General features: G+C 39.5%; 2 protein-coding genes across 2 annotated transcripts; one reads left to right on the top strand and one right to left on the bottom strand.

Moving 5' to 3' along the window:
* Positions 1-1,984: 1,984 nt before the first annotated feature.
* LOC117905870 lies at positions 1,985-2,950 on the bottom strand. The gene has a single exon (XM_034818728.1). The coding sequence runs from the start codon at positions 2,948-2,950 to the stop codon at positions 1,985-1,987; it is 966 nt and encodes a 321-aa protein (XP_034674619.1).
* A 9,749-nt stretch (positions 2,951-12,699) lies between these two features.
* Positions 12,700-15,136, top strand: LOC117906358 (potassium channel SKOR-like). Its single transcript, XM_034819354.1, has 2 exons — positions 12,700-13,229; positions 14,482-15,136. The coding sequence occupies exons 1-2, from the start codon at positions 13,063-13,065 to the stop codon at positions 14,648-14,650; spliced, it is 336 nt and encodes a 111-aa protein (XP_034675245.1). The 5' UTR covers positions 12,700-13,062; the 3' UTR covers positions 14,651-15,136.
* Positions 15,137-18,450: the final 3,314 nt, after the last annotated feature.

Genomic DNA, 18,450 nt, shown 5'->3' with positions numbered 1-18,450 from the left:
CTGGATATTCAACACACCCCCCCCCCCCCCCCCCCCCTAAAAGCTAATCTATTCCTCTCCTTCCTAACCGTCTAAAAAATATACAACGGGATGGATTTCCAAACCTTTTTCCTTTTCTTCCCCACAAAGGGGCCCCTCCAACTAGTTAAGACCTCCTTTACAGTTTCTGGAAAGACCCATTTTACATCTACTAACCTAAGAACAATATCCCACAAGGCTCTAATCACTATACGATGTATAAGAATATGATTTACATTTTCTTCTTCACAACCACACAAAAAACAACAATTAAGAAGTTACATCCCTCTTATCTGGAGCCTATCCAAAGTAAGCACCTTCCCCCACGTCGCCTCCCAAGCGAAGAAAACGACTTTAGTTGGCACCCTATCCACTCAAATGCACCTTGAAGGAAAAACGGTGTCATTAGGATTGGCCAGCAAACTATAAGCTTCCTTGACCCTGAACTGACCATTTCTTCCTTCCTTCCAAAGAACTGAGTCTTCCTCCAAAGAAGGCTTATGACCCCTCAAAACATAGAGCAAATCCCCAATCATATCCAACTTCCAATCATTAAAGTCTCTCAAAAAATTTAGATTCCAACCTCCTTGACCAGAATTTTGATCCCACATTTCCTCAACTGTTGCATTCCTATGAACAATCATGACAAAGAGGTGAGGGAAGCAGTGGGACAGTGTTGTACCAGTACACCAAATATATGTCCAAAATCTGATTTTGGTGCCCTTCCCAACTAGAAACACCATGTTATCCCAGCACCAAACAGATTCTTTCAAGATCTCCTTCCAAACCCCTACTCTAATCGCCCCATTAGCCTTATTTGACCTCCATCCAAGGCCCTCTTGCCCATACTTCGTCGTCATCACTTGTTTCCGAAGATTATCTTTGTTGCAAGCATACTTCCATATCCACTTACCAAGTAAGGCTTTGTTCAACAGGGCTAGCTTCCTTAGCCATAGCCCACCCTTGTTCTTGTCTGTACAAACCACCTCCCATTTAACTAGATGAGTTTTCCCCTCTAAGTTCCCCTTCCCCCCCCCAACAGGAAGTCCCTTTGCACTTTCTTTAGCCTTCTAGTAACAATCTTGGGCATTCAGAAAATAGACATTTGATAAATTGGCATGCTAGCCAAAGTGTTTTTTATAAGGGTGATTCTCCCCTCTTTGGAAATATACTGTTGTTTCCAAAGCGCAAGTCTCTTTCTTACTCTCTCTTCCACCCCATCCCACATAGAAGGAGCCCTACTAGGAGCCCCTAGAGGAAGACCAAATACTGAGAGGGCAAGGATCCCACCCTGCAGCCTAACTCTACTGCCAACTCTTCAATCTCATCCACCTCACCAATTGGGATAATTTCACTTTTGGCTAAGTTAATCTTTAGACCTGAAGTAGCTTCAAACTAGAGGAGAATCCAACTTAAGTGAGTTAGGTGCTCTTTGCTTGCCTCACAGAACACAATTGTGTCATCAGCAACGAATAAATGGGAGATGTTCAAAGTGGATCTACTACCACCCTTAATGCTACACCCTGATAAGAATCCCCCCTCCACAGCTCTCCTAATGAGAACATTCAGCACTTCCATTCCCATAACAAAGAGGTAGGGAAATAGGGGATCTCCTTGTCTAAGCCTCTTAGTGCTTGGGAAAAAGTCAGTTGAAACCCCATTAACTAGAACTGAGAATTTGGCTAAAGACAAGCAACTCCACATCCACCCCAACCATTTAGAACCAGAGCCCATTTTTTGCATGACCTTCAACAAAAACTTCCAGTTGATGTTATCATAAGCTTTCTCAATGTCCAATTTGCAGATAAGCCCTTTCTCTTTTCTTTTCTCCCACGAGTCTATCACCTCATTTGCAATTAAGGATGCATTAAGAATTTGTCTTCCAGTCACAAAGGCATTCTGGACAGTGGAAACCACCTTTCCTACCACTTTCTTAAGCCTGTTAGCTAGCACTTTATCCAACAATTTATAAAGCCCTCCCAAAATGCTGATAGGTCTTAATAAAGTCCCAACAGCTTTGCCAAAAGGCCACAGTAAAGCCATCCGGACCAGGGGCTTTGTCCCTGTTCATCTCCATCAAAGCCGAATGTACCTCAGTCTCTGAAAAAGGAATCTCTAGGTTCTCCACTTCTTGCTGACTAATTTGATCAAGCTGAAGCCTCCCAATATCCGCCTTCCATCCCGTATCTTTTGAGAGCAGCTGCTGGAAAGCATTAGCAATTCCTTTTCTCACTTTCTGCTCCTCTGAAAGCCACTCCCCATTAATCTTAACTATGTCCAGGGAGTTGTTTCTACGATAGGCACTTGCCATACGATGGAAAAAGCTCGTGTTTTTGTCCTCCTCCCTTAGCCCGATCTCCCTTGAAAGTCGTCTCCAATGAATTTCCTCTAGAAGCACCCACTTTTTATAACTTTCTTTTGCTTCTTTTTTTAACTCTCTTTTCTCCACATTCAGGTTTCTCTCGCTTTCCACCCGGTCCCAGAAATCCACTTGCTGCAGGGCTGAAGATTTGTTACAGTCCAACCTCCTAAACACCTCTTTATTCCATACTTTCAACTTTTGTTTGATTTCCTTCATTTTAACAGCCAATCTAAAGCTAGCACTGCCCCTTACCTCAATCCCCCGCCACCAGCTTCGAATAAGGTCTTTGAATCCCTCAACCTTAAGCCACATGTTTTCGAACCTAAAAGGAGAAAGACCTCTTCTTATCCCACCCCCCACTAGAAGGACTGGGAAGTGATCAGAAACCGGGCGAGGCAGCCTGCTTTGGAAAACTCCCCTAAATTGGTCTAACCAGATAGGGGACACAAGAAATCTGTCTAGTCTAGCCCATGACTGGTTATTGAGGCCCCCATTCCAAGTGAACTCTCTCCCCTGTAAAGGAAGATCCACCAGCCTTAGTTTATCAACAATCTCAGCAAATCTCCTCATCGTTGAATTTATTTTCCTCTAACTGCTCCTTTCACTTTGGAGGAGGGTGATGTTAAAATCCACTCCTAGGCACCAGGGTCTTCCCAAAGGCCTTTAATCACCCCAAATTCTTCCCACAGACCATCCCTTTCCACTTTGGTGAATGGACCATAAACTCCCGCGAACACTCAAACAACCCCATTTTCTACATTCCTAAATCTGTAGGATAGGGTGAAATGGCCTTCCTCCCAATCTAGAATGTCCAGAGACCTCTTGTCCCAGCAAATCAGAATACCTCCCGCAGCCCCATTCGCATCCAGAGCTCTCTAATCTAAAAATCTCCCAAAGCCTAAACTTCTCACAACATTCTCCGACATAGGTTGAATTTTTGTCTCCTAGATACAAAGTAAATCCACACTCTGGTTCCTTATAAAAGACTTAATAATTTTCCTTTTGGAGCTATCATTGCTCCCCTCACATTCCAACTCAGGACTTTTAGCTTCATTGGGCAACTACGATTTGATTCCCTTTGCCCTGTGATGGGCCTTTCTGCTTATTCCCCTCCTCATAGTTTACAGAACACTCTAACCTCTTGAACTCCCTTTCAAATTTTGACTTCTCCAGTAGCTCCTTGCTATGTATCTTCTCCTTTCTCTTTCTGATTTTAAACAAAAAGCTCAGGATTTCCTTTTCCAATCCCTCCGTCGAGAATCCCAAAAAGTGGCTGAATTTTGCCAAACTACTTTCTTCCCATTTTTCCTCATTCTCATTTCTCATAGCTTGAGTCTCAGGCGTGCCAAAATCCCCCTTCGTACCCCTGACTTTATCATTGATTCTATTAGCTTCTCCCAAGTCCCAGCAGCCATTGTCATTCTCATTGGACCCCTCATCCACTGTTAACCACGTTGTGTTCTCAACTTGGAATTCCTCCTCTATAACCCTAAAATGATCGTAAAACTCCCCATCCGGAGCCCGATCAAAATAAAAAGAATTAAGATGAGAAGCCCCCAAAGCCCTTTTTCCCCGAGAGTAGAAAACCGACCCATACCTTAGAGCTTCCTCTTCAAGAGCCCGGTCTGTCGCTGAGTAGCTAACATTCGTTTGCTGTTTCCTGAAATCCTCTGTTTCCCAGGCAACAAAGGGCTCCGTCTCTGAAAAGTTCACTCTTCTAGAAATATTGCAATCCAGAAGGCAGGCCTTCTCCTGAGGGCCTTTGCTTAAGGCTTGGGTTATTAATGTGACTGGGTCGGCCCTTTCCATACCTTCAAGCCCAATCAGCTTTTGGCAATCCATTTCTACAGCCCACCTCCTAAATGATGGGCCTGCTTCTGATCCATCATCACCAGTCGCCACTTCTTTTAACTTTGAGCCCAAAGATCTATTAAGCAAGACAGGCCCACCAGCCCTCATCGCATCTTTAGGGCCCACGATTGGGCCTGATGTAGTCGACCCAGACACCAGCGCATCGGTGGAGGCCCAGTCCCGAATCGTCGGACCTTGGGCCCGGTTTACCATCTCCTGGCCTGACCCACTCTCCTGCGCACCCTTCACTTCAACTGATAGGTTTAGCGTCTTGAGCCTCGTGCTTACCAACTCTTCCTCCACGCGTAGCCCCAGGCGTGAAACGACATCACCCCTAACCTCATCACTCTTTCGTCCAGACGCTTCACTACAAACCATATGTTTCTTCCTCACCACCGGTCTGAACTCCCACCAGAGTGATAGGAAATAGACGTTCTCCTCCACTTTGATTTCCAACACACTCGGCATAAAATCTTCTCTCGTTTTAACTAAGATTCGAGCCCACTGAATCTCCCCAAGGTCTTCATCTGATGATCGACTGCAACGAAACCCTATACTCTTCCTCCACTCTTCTCAAAATCGTCGGGCTCCACAGCGAGATTGGAAGCCCAACGATTTTGACTTAGACTTCATTTTTTACCTCCTCCTCTACCCAGCAGCTAATCCTAGGGTTCCATTGCTCCAGCCCCAACTGGAGCCATCCCAACGATCGATTCCCTGAGGATACGACGCATCTTGCTTCTTCCAGATCTTCCAACTCCAGCAAAACCTTATCTTTCTCCAATCTAGCCAGCCCTAATTTTCCTTTCAAGCCCTAAGAGTTTGCCCATAATCTTCCTAGTGTTTCCTTCCTTTTAACCTTCACTCTGATTGAGTCTGTAATTCTCCAACTTGGTCTCTTCACTACTTCCGCATACGATCTCTCCACGGCAGATTTCCCCTCGACCCTTACTTCTTGCTTACTTGTTTTTCTGCCAATAGCTCCTTCCATTTGATTTAGTTTCTCCGCCATAGTCACCCATCCCCCTTTGTCCCCTCTGCCTCTCGGAATGAAGATACTGAAACTCTTCATTTTCGAATCGACAACCCTTAGCCGAAGAAACCACCCCGCTCTGTTTATCCCTCGCATCAGGGAGTACGATCTCCTCTTGTCCTTCCACTCCATTCCCCATTTTCCTTCTTTCTCGTCCTTAATGCAATGGATTAGGCCCTCCATGAAGAACCCTAGACTCTCCCGTCCCAACCGGACCCATGACGAAACCCCTCGCTTTTTCTCCACAATGAGTACTTGGGGTTTTCCTTTCCTTTCATTTAATACGATCTCAAATACCTTGGACTCCACTGCAAAGCTGCTCTCCTTCCTTCTTCTTCGAATCGCTGCACTATCTTCTCCCTCCTCACCATCGCACTCTCTCACTCTCTCTCCCATGTTCAAATACACTAGTATTTGCTATTATTGAAAGGGCATTTTGCGTGTGTCTAAGAATGAATATTTTAAATCTCACATGCAAATTGTATATGTTATGACATTGTTGCTTGTGAAGTAATCTTTTTGTTTTGTGAAGGTGCTTAACAAACTATAAAGGTATGTTCTTCACTTTCTATGATTATTTCTTATTGAGAGTGCATGTTTTAACATATACTTTGATCCATGGTATCCACTAATTTACCCATTAATTTCCATAATTGCTTCAACTTACTTAGTAGAAACCTAGCTTTTAGTGCTTAGAGGAGTGCTACGGTTCTTCTCCGTACCTTCCCAATAAGTAACCTGACCCCTGGACCCAACTTGATTTTCACAGACCTATCTTTTCTTTCAAGAGTCATATTTAAGGTTTTTCTTTCTTATTTTTTTTCCCTTTAAAAAATAAAACAAAAATAAGTGGCGACTCCATTATTTAAAAAATTAGTTTTTCACACATTAAGTGGGAATGCATATGAAAATGCGGGATCGCATTTGGCCTATGTGTACATATCCTTGCTTCACTTAAAACATAGAAAAGTTGAACTTCAGTTGAATCTCCCATATTGATGGCCTAGTGAGCACGCTCAAGGGCTTGGCTCATTGAGTTTTGTTCTAGTGTTTCAATTATTTGTGGTTTTTTTCAGTAACAAACAACAAAAATTAGTGTTTGAATTAAATTTAAGGTCAAATTTGGTCCTAACCATTATGCATTATTGAATGTTATCTTAAAATAGATCTAAATAGAATGTGTTATGTGGATCTAGGTTGGAGGTCAAACAAGCAGCAGAAGGAACCCAAGAAGTCCCAGGACTAGGTTAAGCTCGTGTTTATGGCATAGATGAAGTGTGGGGATTGCTTCAATCTAGAAGCTGAATTAGATCTGTTAGATCCACTAATGCTAATGAGCTCATTAGCTGCTCTCACTGGTAATTTGCTGTCCTCTGAATAATTTATTTATATATGACTATATGAGTCAGCTAACCATGGATTTCTTCTGGTCAACAAATTAGATAATGTGTTATATACATCCATGAACATGCATAACCAAAATCAGGGCAGTTCATTAGTTTTGGGGTTCATAGTATGTTAAAACTATATTTGATAATATTAGAGGTTGGCCAAAATATCCCTTTTATTATGGTAATGATCAAATAATCTTGTTGAGAGTGACTGTAAAGGGGGAGAATTTAGTGAACTGAGCTTTTTATGCATGTGTTAGCCTTTTGATGTGGGTTCTTCTCATGTCTGAGTGGCTTGGCTCAATAAGAAATTATTGAAATCAGGTTTACCTTGGCCACGATTTTGGGTAATTATGAAATGCGTTCTTCTAAACTGGACATTGGAAGACTGAATTCTTAGTTGGGACTAATCCTTCTTGAATAGAATTTAAAGCTACTCCTGAATCTACGAAGGCAATAGTTTTAATGCTAAATTCATTGTTAATCACAATTGTTAGAGAAACATTCCGTTTTTGAAATATGACCATGTTTATAGCATTGATGTATGAGTCTTATAATTCTTCATTAACCTTTGAAGATTCTGGAATATCTTGATTCTTATTACTTAAGATCTTATTAATTTGATCTTGGAGGTTTGTTACATCTCTGTTGGTGTATTGTCTTAATTCTTGGACTCTAACTTATAGTGCCTTATTTATTCTTGAAGATCTTTAAGTTTGTCAATTTGTTCATTTGTATAGCAAGGGACTAACTATTTAATTAGAGATAGTTCTTTGTGAGAGAAGAAAAAGAAAAAAGAAAGTGAATAATCATGGAAGAAATTCAGACATAATTTGGTTAAATATTTCTGTTGGGCATGACGCTTTGTGTTCTCTTGTCCAAGAGGCTTAACTGCAGCAATACATATTGTGCACCTCCTTTAGGTTCTTGTGAAAAGAGAGAAAAGGGAGAATCCTTAATTATTGTTATTGAAAAACTGTAAAGAATACACATTGGACTTGGGTGTATATATATATATATGTTAGTGGGACCCACAATACAATAAGGAAAGAAAAGGAAAAAGAAAAGTAAATAACCTAAATAACTGTACACTATCTAACACTCCTCAAGCTGGAGCATATATGTTATATGCACCAAGCTTGTTACAAATGTATTTAATTCTAGGACCTCTGAGAGATTTAGTAAAAATATCTGCTAGTTGATCATTTGAATTGACAAAACTAGTCGCCACACATTCTGATGCGATCTTCTCTCTAATGAAGTGACAGTCAACTTCAATGTGTTTGGTCCTTTCATGGAAGACTGGATTGGATGCAATATGCAAAGCGGCTTGGTTGTCACAGATGAGCTTCATCTGTTCATCCTTTCCAAATCTCAACTCCCGAAGAAGATGTTTCAGCCATATGAGTTCACATGTTGCCAGAGCCATAGCTCGATACTCGGCTTCAGCATTAGATCTAGCCACTACATCTTGTTTCTTACTCTTCCAGGATATTAGGTTACCTCCAATAAAAACACAATACCCGAAAGTGGAAAGTCTATCTGTGGGTGAGCCAGCCCAATCTGCATCTGTGTAACCAACAACCCGGGTATGACCTCTGTTCTCGTACAACACACCTTGGCCTGGTGTGCTTTTGATATATCGAAGAATGCAGATTATAGCATCCCAATGGCTATCACATGGTGATTGTAGGAATTGACTAACAACACTTACAGGAAAAGAAATGTCTAGACGGGTAATAGTGAGGTAGTTCAGTTTACCTACAAGTCGTCGATATCTCCCAGGATCTCCTAAAGGCTCCCCCTGTCCTGGTATAAGTTTGACATTTGGATCCATAGGAGTGTCTACCGGTTTACAGTCTGACATACCGGTTTCTTCCAAGATGTCTAAAGCATACTTCCTTCGGAAAGAACCACACCGGAACTGGATTGAGCTATCTCAATCCAATACTTGAGTTTCCCCAAGTCTTTAGTCTGAAAGTGGGTGAAAAGGTGTTGTCTTAGTTTCTAAATACCATTATGATCACTGCCTGTAATGACGATGTCGTCCACATAAACTACCAGATAAATACACTGCCCCGAAAAGTTATGATGATAGAAAACAGAATGGTCTACTGTGCTACGGAACATGCCAAACTCCTGAATAACAGAACTAAAACGGCTAAACCATGCTCGAGGAGATTGTTTCAAGCCATATAAAGAACGACGTAACCTGCACATTAAACCAGACTCCCCCTAAGCAACAAAACCAGGTGGTTGCTCCATATAAACTTCCTCAGCAAGATCCCCATGAAGGAAAACATTTTTAATATCTAACTGATAAAGAGGCCAAGAACGCATAGTAGCCATGGAGAGCAATAGACGAACAGAAGCTATCTTGGTAACATGAGAGAAAGTGTCACCATAATCAGAACCATAAACCTGAGTATAGCCTTTAGCAACTAAGTGAGCCTTAAGGCGATCAACCTGACCATCAGGGCCAACCTTAACTGTGTAAACCCAACAACAACCAACTGTAGATTTACCAGAGGGTAAAACAACAAGATCCCAAGTGCCATTGGAGTGTAAAGCAGCCATTTCATCTACCATTGTCTGTCGCTAGCCTGGATGGGAAAGAGCCTCACGGGTGCTCTTGGGAAGAAAAATAGAAGATATAGCAGAAACAAATGCAGAATAGGGTGAACATAATCGATGGTAACTCAAAAAATTGTAAATGGGATGAGAATTACGAGTAGATCATTTACATTTCCGAAGAGCAATGGGTAAGTCAGCAAAAGGAGGCAGAGCCGGGGCAGGAGAAGCCGAAATGATAGGAAGTGAGTGAGCAGGTACCTCGGCCAAAGAAGGAGGAACAGCGACACGATGACGGCGATGATAAACCTGAAGTGGGCGAGAAGGCACTGCATCAGGTGGGGAGATAATGGGAAGGGGTAAGACTTCAGAAACAGGAAGAGACTCAGAGGTGGAGAAGAACGGTGAGTCCTCAAAGAAAATGACATCAGTGGAGAGAAAATAGCAATGAGTCTCAGAGGAATAACAACGATAACCCTTTTGAAGTCTGGAATATCCCAAGAAGATGCATTTTGTGGCTTTGACAGAAAGTTTGTCCTGTCCAGGAGTGAGAATATGAACAAAGCAAGTACAACCAAAAACACGAGGAGGAAGGAAATAAAGTGGTTGGTCAGGGAAAAGAAGGGAATGAGGAATCTGATCGTGTAATACAGATAAGGGCATACGATTAATCAAATAACATGTTGTAAGAACAGCGTCCCCCCAAAAACGAAAAGGAACATGACTATGGAGAAGGAGAGTATGAGCTGTCTAAACAAGATGTCGATTCTTACGTTCAACTACCCCATTTTGTTGAGGAGTATGAGCACAAAAAGACTGATGAATGATCCCATGTTGGGACATAAATGAAGTAAATGGTGCAGAAAAATATTCTCTGGCATTGTCACTGCGCAACACACAAATAGAAATATTGAACTGGGTTTGGATTTCAGTATAAAATTTCTGAAAAATAGAGACTAACTCAACTCGATTTTTCATTAAAAATAACCAAGTACATCGAGAATAGTCATCAATGAAAGTGACAAAATACTAAAATCCTAAAGTAGACGCGGTCCGACAAGGACCCCAAACATCAGTGTGGACAAGTTCAAAATGAGACTTTGCCCGATTATTCAAACACTTTGGGAATGAGACACGAGTATGTTTCCCAAGCTGACAGGACTCACACGCAAGCGACGACAAAGATGAAAAACTAGGGACCATTTTCTGGAACTTGGATAGACTAGGGTGGCCCAGGCGACTGTGGATGAGGAGGGGAACATCAGTGGAAATGCAAACTGTAGGAGTTGAAGGCGAGGTGAGGTGATAGAGGCCTTGAGACTTACATCCTATGCCAATCGTCTTCCCCGTAATCCGGTCCTGCAAGGTCACAAATTTATCAGAGAAAGTGATAGAACAGTTAAGAGTGTGAGTTATTTTGCTGATGGAAATAAGATTAAAAGGACACTCAAGGGCATAAAGGACAGAATGGAGAGGTAGGGAAGAGAGAGGATGAGCGAAACCAAAACCTTTAGCCATAGTTTGGGAACCATTAGCTAAAGTAACAGTAGGTAAGGCAAAGATAGTAGTAATAGAAGAGAAAAGATCCTTATTACCAGATATGTGATTAGAAGCGCCAAAATCTAGAATCCAAGGTCCAAGAGAAGATGTGTGGGTAAGACAAGCAAAAACATTACCAGTCTGGGCAACAGAAGCTGACTTGGTGGCCTGATAGCGGAGATAGTCATCATACTCACTATCAGTGAGGGAAATACCCTGAGATGTGGAGGAACTGGGAGGCTGAGGCGACTGAGGATCAGATGACTGGGCCACGTGGGCAGTGCGGGGAGGCCACCCATGTAACTGATAACACCGATCACGAGTGTGGCCAAGCTTATTGCAATAGGTGCAATGAAGACATTGGCCTCTACCTCGGTTACCACTGTGTCCTCCTCGAGAGTTAGTTTGAGAAACTAACACAGAAGAATCTGAAGTGTTATCAGATGGCAAAGTCTGAGTGGAGGAGATACGGAGAAGGCGAGCAAACACATCATCCAAGGATGGAACGGAGGAACTGCCAAGAATCTGATCGCAGACGGTCTCGAGATCTAGACGGAGGCCAATAGGCGTAAGAACCATGAAGAACTTGTCAATCTGTGTTCGTTGATCCCCAACATTAGTAGTAAGAGGCATCACGGTCAAGAATTCCTCCTTAAGAGAGGCAATCTGGCCAATATAAGTAGATAAATCCATGTCTAGTTGTCTGACATTGACAATAGAAGAAGCCACCTTATAAAGATGTTGGATATCATTCGTGTATAACCCTTTCGCCTGATTCCAAAATTTAAAGCATGTTTTGTAGGCCCGAAGATGAAGCAGAATCTTAGGATCAACTGATTGCCGTAACACACTACATAACTGTGCATCTATCTTCCTCCATTGTACTCTATCAACCTAAGGGATATCCGCCTCCTGTGTAACAAGGTGATCCTCATAACCTTGACCCATAAACCAAAGCTCCATAGAGGCAGACCAGGACAAATAATTTTCACTGCCAACCAATTTCTCCGAAGTAATCATAGGAGATCCAGATATGACAGAGGAAAAGGTGGAACTTTTAGTAGCCATATCTACTTATCTGGAGAACGAAATATGTTTGGATCGAAGAGAGCCCTAATACGGCTTCAGATTGCGGCTGAAAGAAGAAAAACCGAGGATCCGCGGCTGTGAGAGACCAAATAGTAAAGAAAAACAAATGTGGCACTACTGGAAGGGTAGAAGAACACTTCCTAAGACACGTGCAGGGCTCGGGGTGGAGAGGAAGTCACCGGAGGTCGCCGGAAAGGCTGTTTAAAGGGTCGGCGGAGACAAAAAAACCCTAAAAAATGCACTTTCAAGGCTCGGATGACACGAGCACAGATGGAGGGTGGCTAGACGGCGTCAGGCGAGGCTGGAAGTGGAAGCGCATGGCCGAAAAATGCTCCACGCGCCCTCACGCACCGGTGCGTGAGATTCAGGCCGCCGGAGAAGAAACACGTGTGGCTGGCGCGTGGCTGAGATTCTCCCTCTGGTGCTTTGAGAAAACTTGAAGATTTCCTCTTTGTGCACCTGATGGTATGGTCGGTGTCGGAAAAGGACTTCGTTGGAAAAAGGTCGCCGGAAAAGTCATCGGCGGTGAGAGTTTTCTAACGGCGGTGAGGTTTTCTAACGGCGATAGGGTTGATCGGAAAACTTTAGGAGATGGGAAGGGTGATCGGAATGAAACACGGTCAATGAAAGATTTCCCAGAATGGATTCACGGATAAACCGAAAATAATTAGGGTTTTTTTTCTCCCTAGGCTCTGATACCATATGAAAAGAGAGAAAATGGAGAATCCCTAATTATTGTTATTGAAAAACTGTAAATAATACACATTGGACTTGGGTATATATATACATGTTAGTGAGACCCACAATACAATAAGGAAAGAAAAGGAAAAGGAAAAGTAAATAACCTAAATAACTGTACACTATCTAACAGTTCTTCTACCGTCAAGAAAATGCATATTTTGCCCAAATTTATTGTTTCTTACAGCACTTGGCTACAGCGAAACGTAATGAAGAAATTATGAGGTTTCTCATTCAACACAGAGCCAACACTAACTGCATAGGTGATCGACTAGATAATCCCTTCAAAGTGAAAGCTCTGGTTTCTTGCTGCCCATTTGTTCAGTTCCCATGCATTGCAGATAATTTTTGAAAATTCAACTCTTTTTGAGGCTGTCAAGGCTGGGCATGATAGCATTGCTTTGCTTCTCATCAAACATGGCTCAACCTTGAATTTGGAAGATGCTGGATGGTACCTTTGTAAGGCTGTAATGGATAGCAACATTGATTTGTTAAAGTGTTTGTTGGAGAATGGAGTTAACCCAAACTCAAGGAACTATGACCTACAAACACCTCTACATTTTGCAGCAGCAGAAGGTTTGCACCTTGTGGCAAATATCTTGATCAAATTTGGAGCAGATGTTCTATCCAAAGACAGGTATTTTTATTCCCTCCTATAATGGGCTCTGTTTGTCTTAAATCCTACATTTTAGAATTTATTCTGATGATTTGAAAATGAAGGGAGATCGAAGTTCTAAAGACTACTTGTTGGGAGAATTGGCAATTAAAATTGAGAAGAGATGGTGCAGTTTACCAACATTCCATCAAATGACAGTTGACATTGTTTAAATGTGTGGGTTCTACCATTTGCTATCTAAATGCATTCATACATTTAGTAGTGCTCAGTTTAGCAATGTTTTACTACTTATTATTCATGATAGAATTAATGAACCACACTAGAGCTTAGGAATAAGCAGAGAGAAAGAGCATTTATAAAGAATGAAAATACTAGAGAAAGAGTCCCAAATGGAGTCTTTTTTTAAGGACTAAGCTGACAAATGTAATGTAATGGATGACAAAACATTCATATTTGTTGAGAGATGGGGCTATTTTTTTTAAGGACTTGAAGCCTCCTAAGTTACTCCTTAATGCCATGTAGCTCCCAATCTTGAAACTATCTCGTGAAACCTGGGTTCCATACAACCTGCCTGCCTACGACCTCCCAAGCATTCACCATCCAAACCTCTTTATTAGAAGCAAAAGAGGAAAGGGAGAGAAAAGACTCCTTTAAAGGAGCAACTCCACACCAAACATCATACAAAAATTTCATTTTTCTTCCATTGCCTACAACTTGTTCTTGCCTTAAAGGCTTCCAAACCTCCTCTTATCGCCTTCCACAAGCCAACACCAAGGCCCCTCCCTTCCTGCAAAAGAGCACCATCCTCTAGGTTCTCCCCCAAACTTTCCCACTATAACCAATTTCCAAAGTAACCCCCTCTCCAAAACAAATCTTCAATACCATTTTCCAAGGAAGGCTTTATTGAGAAAGGACAAGATGTTAATACCACATAGCCTGGGCATTAAATACATAATATGGGCAAACTCATCATTCATTACATAAAAAAATAAAAAAATAAAAAAATTCCCCAGGGTATTGCCCCCTTTAAGCTCAACCCCCGGCATCCCCTGCAGAAGCACAATAAAGCTAATTCAGGCTTCATGATCTGACAGTATTTTGCAATTTTAGTGAAATACCAGTGTATGTGAAAGAAGTCAGTTGAAATCTGAAATCAAATGAAATGTCTAGACTTCTCTGTTTGTTGAAATTTAAAACACTGATGAATTTGAAAACCTTTACCATTTTAGCGTTCTTAATTTCTCATATAGGAATGTTATATTTTGAAACACAGGTGGGAGGGATTTGCTCATGTTGCACTCCATTGTTGGAACCAGAACTTGACACCAATCCCCTACTCTTATGTTGATCTTTTGTCTGAAATTCTGAGTGTTATGTCTGGCTTGGTTGCTGCAAGGCCGCAATTACCTTCTCATCAGATTCCAAATGCTGGCTTGATTTGAACCAGAAAACCATTTTTAGCTATTTAATTGATAAGATTTATTGTGAATCAGGGTTCTTGGAAGCTCTCAGGTTGGTAAAAGCTGTCATTCAGAAAAATGAAGCCCTTTCAACTGATGAGCTGGCTCCAGCTTCTCAACTGGGAGGGAGAAATGATTGAAGAACAATGTGGGGACATTCCTTCAGTAGGATTTGAAAATTCGTGCTCTATATTTAGTCTACACAAAGACAAGGCAAAAGTTGCTTTCATGCACACTAAGTCAAAATTCTGGTGTGAGGTGGTATTTGAGGATGTAATAGACAGCTATGGGATGGTGCTTGAGAAGTACAAGAAGACCAGAAAGCAATATATGAATGGGATGCTTTCACAGCACTGTAAAGGACAATAGATGTGGAGATCGTTATCTTGGATTACCTCTTTATTTTATATCATTCTTCATTTTTCTGCAAAAACAGGTTTGGCAACGAAAAAAAAAATTTAAAGAACATCTTTTTCATCGTTTTAAGTTATTTTTATTTATTTTCTAAGAACAGTTTTGAAAAAATAATTATACAGATATGGAAAATAGTTAAAAATACATATAAAAGTTATTTTAAAAATATATTTATAAGTATAGAAAATAATTTAATAATATTTTAAATTCTTAAATAGATTTTTATTTTATAAAACATCAAAATTAGAGAAGAGGTTTAATTTTATTTATTTATTTATTTCAATTGTTTTGTATTCATGTTAGATGTACCAAATAGTTGAGAATTCAGCAGAAAATGCTCTCCTGATCAAGTCGAACAATAATGAAGGGTAATACATGACATAGAAGTCATCTTAGGCATGTGAATGAACCAGTATGAAAGACAATTAAGAAACCAAAAATCTTAAATAGAAATTATAGGTAGTCCTCATCTTTGACTGCCATAGTCTTTGTTTGAAGCTCTCAATTGCCCATCCAAAGTAAAATATGTGTTTCTAGATGAAATTAGGTGACAACAAAAACCCATTAAGAAAAAAATGATAAAAAAATATATATATCTATACCATTATTTTTATTTTGCATTAAAACTTTAACCATTAATTTGAAGTTTAAATTAAAAGCTAGTCCTACTAAAGTTAAATGCGAACGGCTTTTGTAGAAAGAATCTTAAAAGAAGAGATTTTAGAAATGAAAATTACTTTTAAAGTAACTTCTTTGAACCCTACACATAATTTTCAATCATTTTGTAAAAAGTTATAATTTTGAATTTTAATTACCAAATAATTATAAAGTTTTAGTGTTCATGAAGCATCACTATAATTAATTGAAAGCCGGTGATAATCACATGGGCATGTTTTTAATTAAAAAATCATTTATATATGTTAAATAACTCTACATCTTGTAAGTCAACCCATGAAGGAAGATGAAGGTGATATTTGTTTTTTTGGTTTTTTTGCTGAAAGTAATTTGTTTTCAGAATTTAGATTGTTTATTTTTCTAATTTTTTATGACTTGTAATTTTTTTTAAATAGAAAAAAAATTATATATTGGTTTTTTTTTACTTTTTAATATTTAATAGAAATAAAATATTACAAAAACAAACAACCTAATATTTAACACTATTAAGTATTAAAGTTTTATTTAGAATTAAGTAAAAAAAAAAATACCACCGAAGTTAAACTAGGGGAAGAACGACAAGGAAAAGCTTATGAAAAAGAGAATCTTAGTACACCCGCGAGAAGAGGGAATGACAACCTAGTAGCAAGGTTGAAGTCCAATCTCTTTGAGTATGAATGAGTGTCAGTCAAGCCGCTTTCAAGCTCTTCATCGCGAGTTCATTCCAAGTGAATTTATATAATATTAACCTGTAATCCAATGCATAATTATTTTATTAAAAATTATAATTATAGCATACAGACATGACATGTGTATATTTTAACAAATGTTTTTTAAGTTTTAGTGTTCATAAAGTATTATTATACTTAATTATAGCTCAATCATAATCACATCACACGGTTGTAATTAAAAAATTAAGAGTAACTAATATATAATATCATTCTTTAATATTTTATTCATCAAATATTTGTCTTGCATATTATTTTGACAATGATTTGCGAATATTAAAAATTATTTGACTTTGGGATCAATAATCTCATCTATGGGAAGGTAATGCGATTATTATAATATGGTACCCATGTGCCTTGAACTTCTAACTATTTCATTGTAGAATGATTCAAAATTAAGTCAAAAGAGTGAGAAAAAAATTATCCCAAAAATCAAAATAATGATAAATATTAGGTTATGTAATTATAAATAATTTTTTTAATATAATATAAGAGTTCGAGTATCCTTTAATCATATTTTAACTCCTAATAATAGTTCCAAGTATTCTTTTAGTGATTAATTATTATATTTTATTTTATTTTATTTTTTTTATCATCTCATGATCTCATTAAGTTGGGAAAACAAATGCTGATATGATCCTCAAGATGAAACAGATAATAACCTAAATTATTAGTTTATATGTCAAAGTGTTAGGTTCGTGCATGAGTCAACGATATATATCAAATTATTGCTAAGTATCTGCAAATTTTGATTTGGATTTGCAGCTGATGGTGGTCATCCATGAATCACTGCGGCTCTACCCACCAGTACAAGTGGTGTCGAGGGAGGCCATAACAGACACGAAATTGGAGGCATCCATGTGCCAAAGTGGGGTGAAGGTATGGAGCCTGGTGGTGACACTGCACACAGACCGTGAAAACTAGGGACCCGACGCACATAAGTTCAACCCTGAGAGGTTCACAAATGGGATCACAGGTGCCTGCAAGCTCCCACACTTGTACATGCCGTTCGGGGTCGGTCCAAGGGTGTGCCTTGGCCAGAACTTGGCCATGGTTGAGCTCAAGATCCTGATAAGTCTGATACTGTCCAATTTCTCATTCTCCCTCTCTCCCAATTATAAACACTCAGCTGCATTCGGGGTGGTGATAGAGCCTGAGCATGGAGTCAATCTCTTGATAAATGAGTTGTGATGGAACCACATGGGGTTGAGATTGGAAAATAAATTAAATAATGGAGGAGATGGTCACACGTATCATGTGTACTGTACTATTATATTTACTTGGCTGGCTTCCTTTGTGTTACAACTTACAAGAGAAACTCTTTAATTTTCCCTTCAAGTCCTATTATTTCTATCCTTCTTACATTTGTTTATTATACCTTTATATTTTAATCTCATTTATTTATATCATTGTTTAATTTTAGTCAAATTTATATTATATAGATTCACCTAAAAAATAAATATATTTATTAAATAAAATTATACAAATCGACATAAATTTGATCTAAATATAATTATATTTAACTTAAATTTACAACCCACGACCCTAACACTTCTAATTCTCAAGTGCTTCAATATTTTTCAAACAAAACTTTCTTTTAAATGGCTAATCACCTTTGAGAAAGCATGGAAGATTGTTCACATTATAGTGGAAATGAAACCCCATGGAATAGAACCTGGCATAATTATCATCTGGTTCCCCTAGATTCCACACTTGCATCCAAATCTGCTGCTTAATTACCAAATTTGACTAAGTAAGGTGGCATGGGGAAATGGTATATTAGTGGATGAGGCAATGGATGTGGAAAACGAAAGAGAAGTCAAGTGGAGGGCCCCTTGCCCCTCATATATATATATATATATATATATATATATATGTACACATAGAATTTTAGATGAGTGATTTGACTAATATTAGTGATGGAAGTAGGTAAGATAGATAAATGGTCTTGAATTTAAGAGAGATCACTCTCGATAGAAGTGAACG

This window comes from Vitis riparia, chromosome 18 (assembly GCF_004353265.1).
Source record: "Vitis riparia cultivar Riparia Gloire de Montpellier isolate 1030 chromosome 18, EGFV_Vit.rip_1.0, whole genome shotgun sequence".
Lineage (NCBI taxonomy): Eukaryota > Viridiplantae > Streptophyta > Magnoliopsida > Vitales > Vitaceae > Vitis > Vitis riparia.
The sequence above is the reverse complement of the archived record's forward strand: the minus strand, read 5'-3'. Positions and strand labels throughout refer to the sequence as shown.

Excerpts from the sequence above, each read along its gene's own strand:
- LOC117905870 (XM_034818728.1), bottom strand. The coding sequence starts at position 2,950 with ATGAGGAGATTTGCTGAGATTGTTGATAAACTAAGGCTGGTGGATCTT.
- LOC117906358 (XM_034819354.1), top strand. The coding sequence starts at position 13,063 with ATGGATAGCAACATTGATTTGTTAAAGTGTTTGTTGGAGAATGGAGTT. Across the intron at positions 13,230-14,481 it reads GATGTTCTATCCAAAGACAG|GTGGGAGGGATTTGCTCATG; the intron begins GTATTTTTATTC and ends TTTGAAACACAG.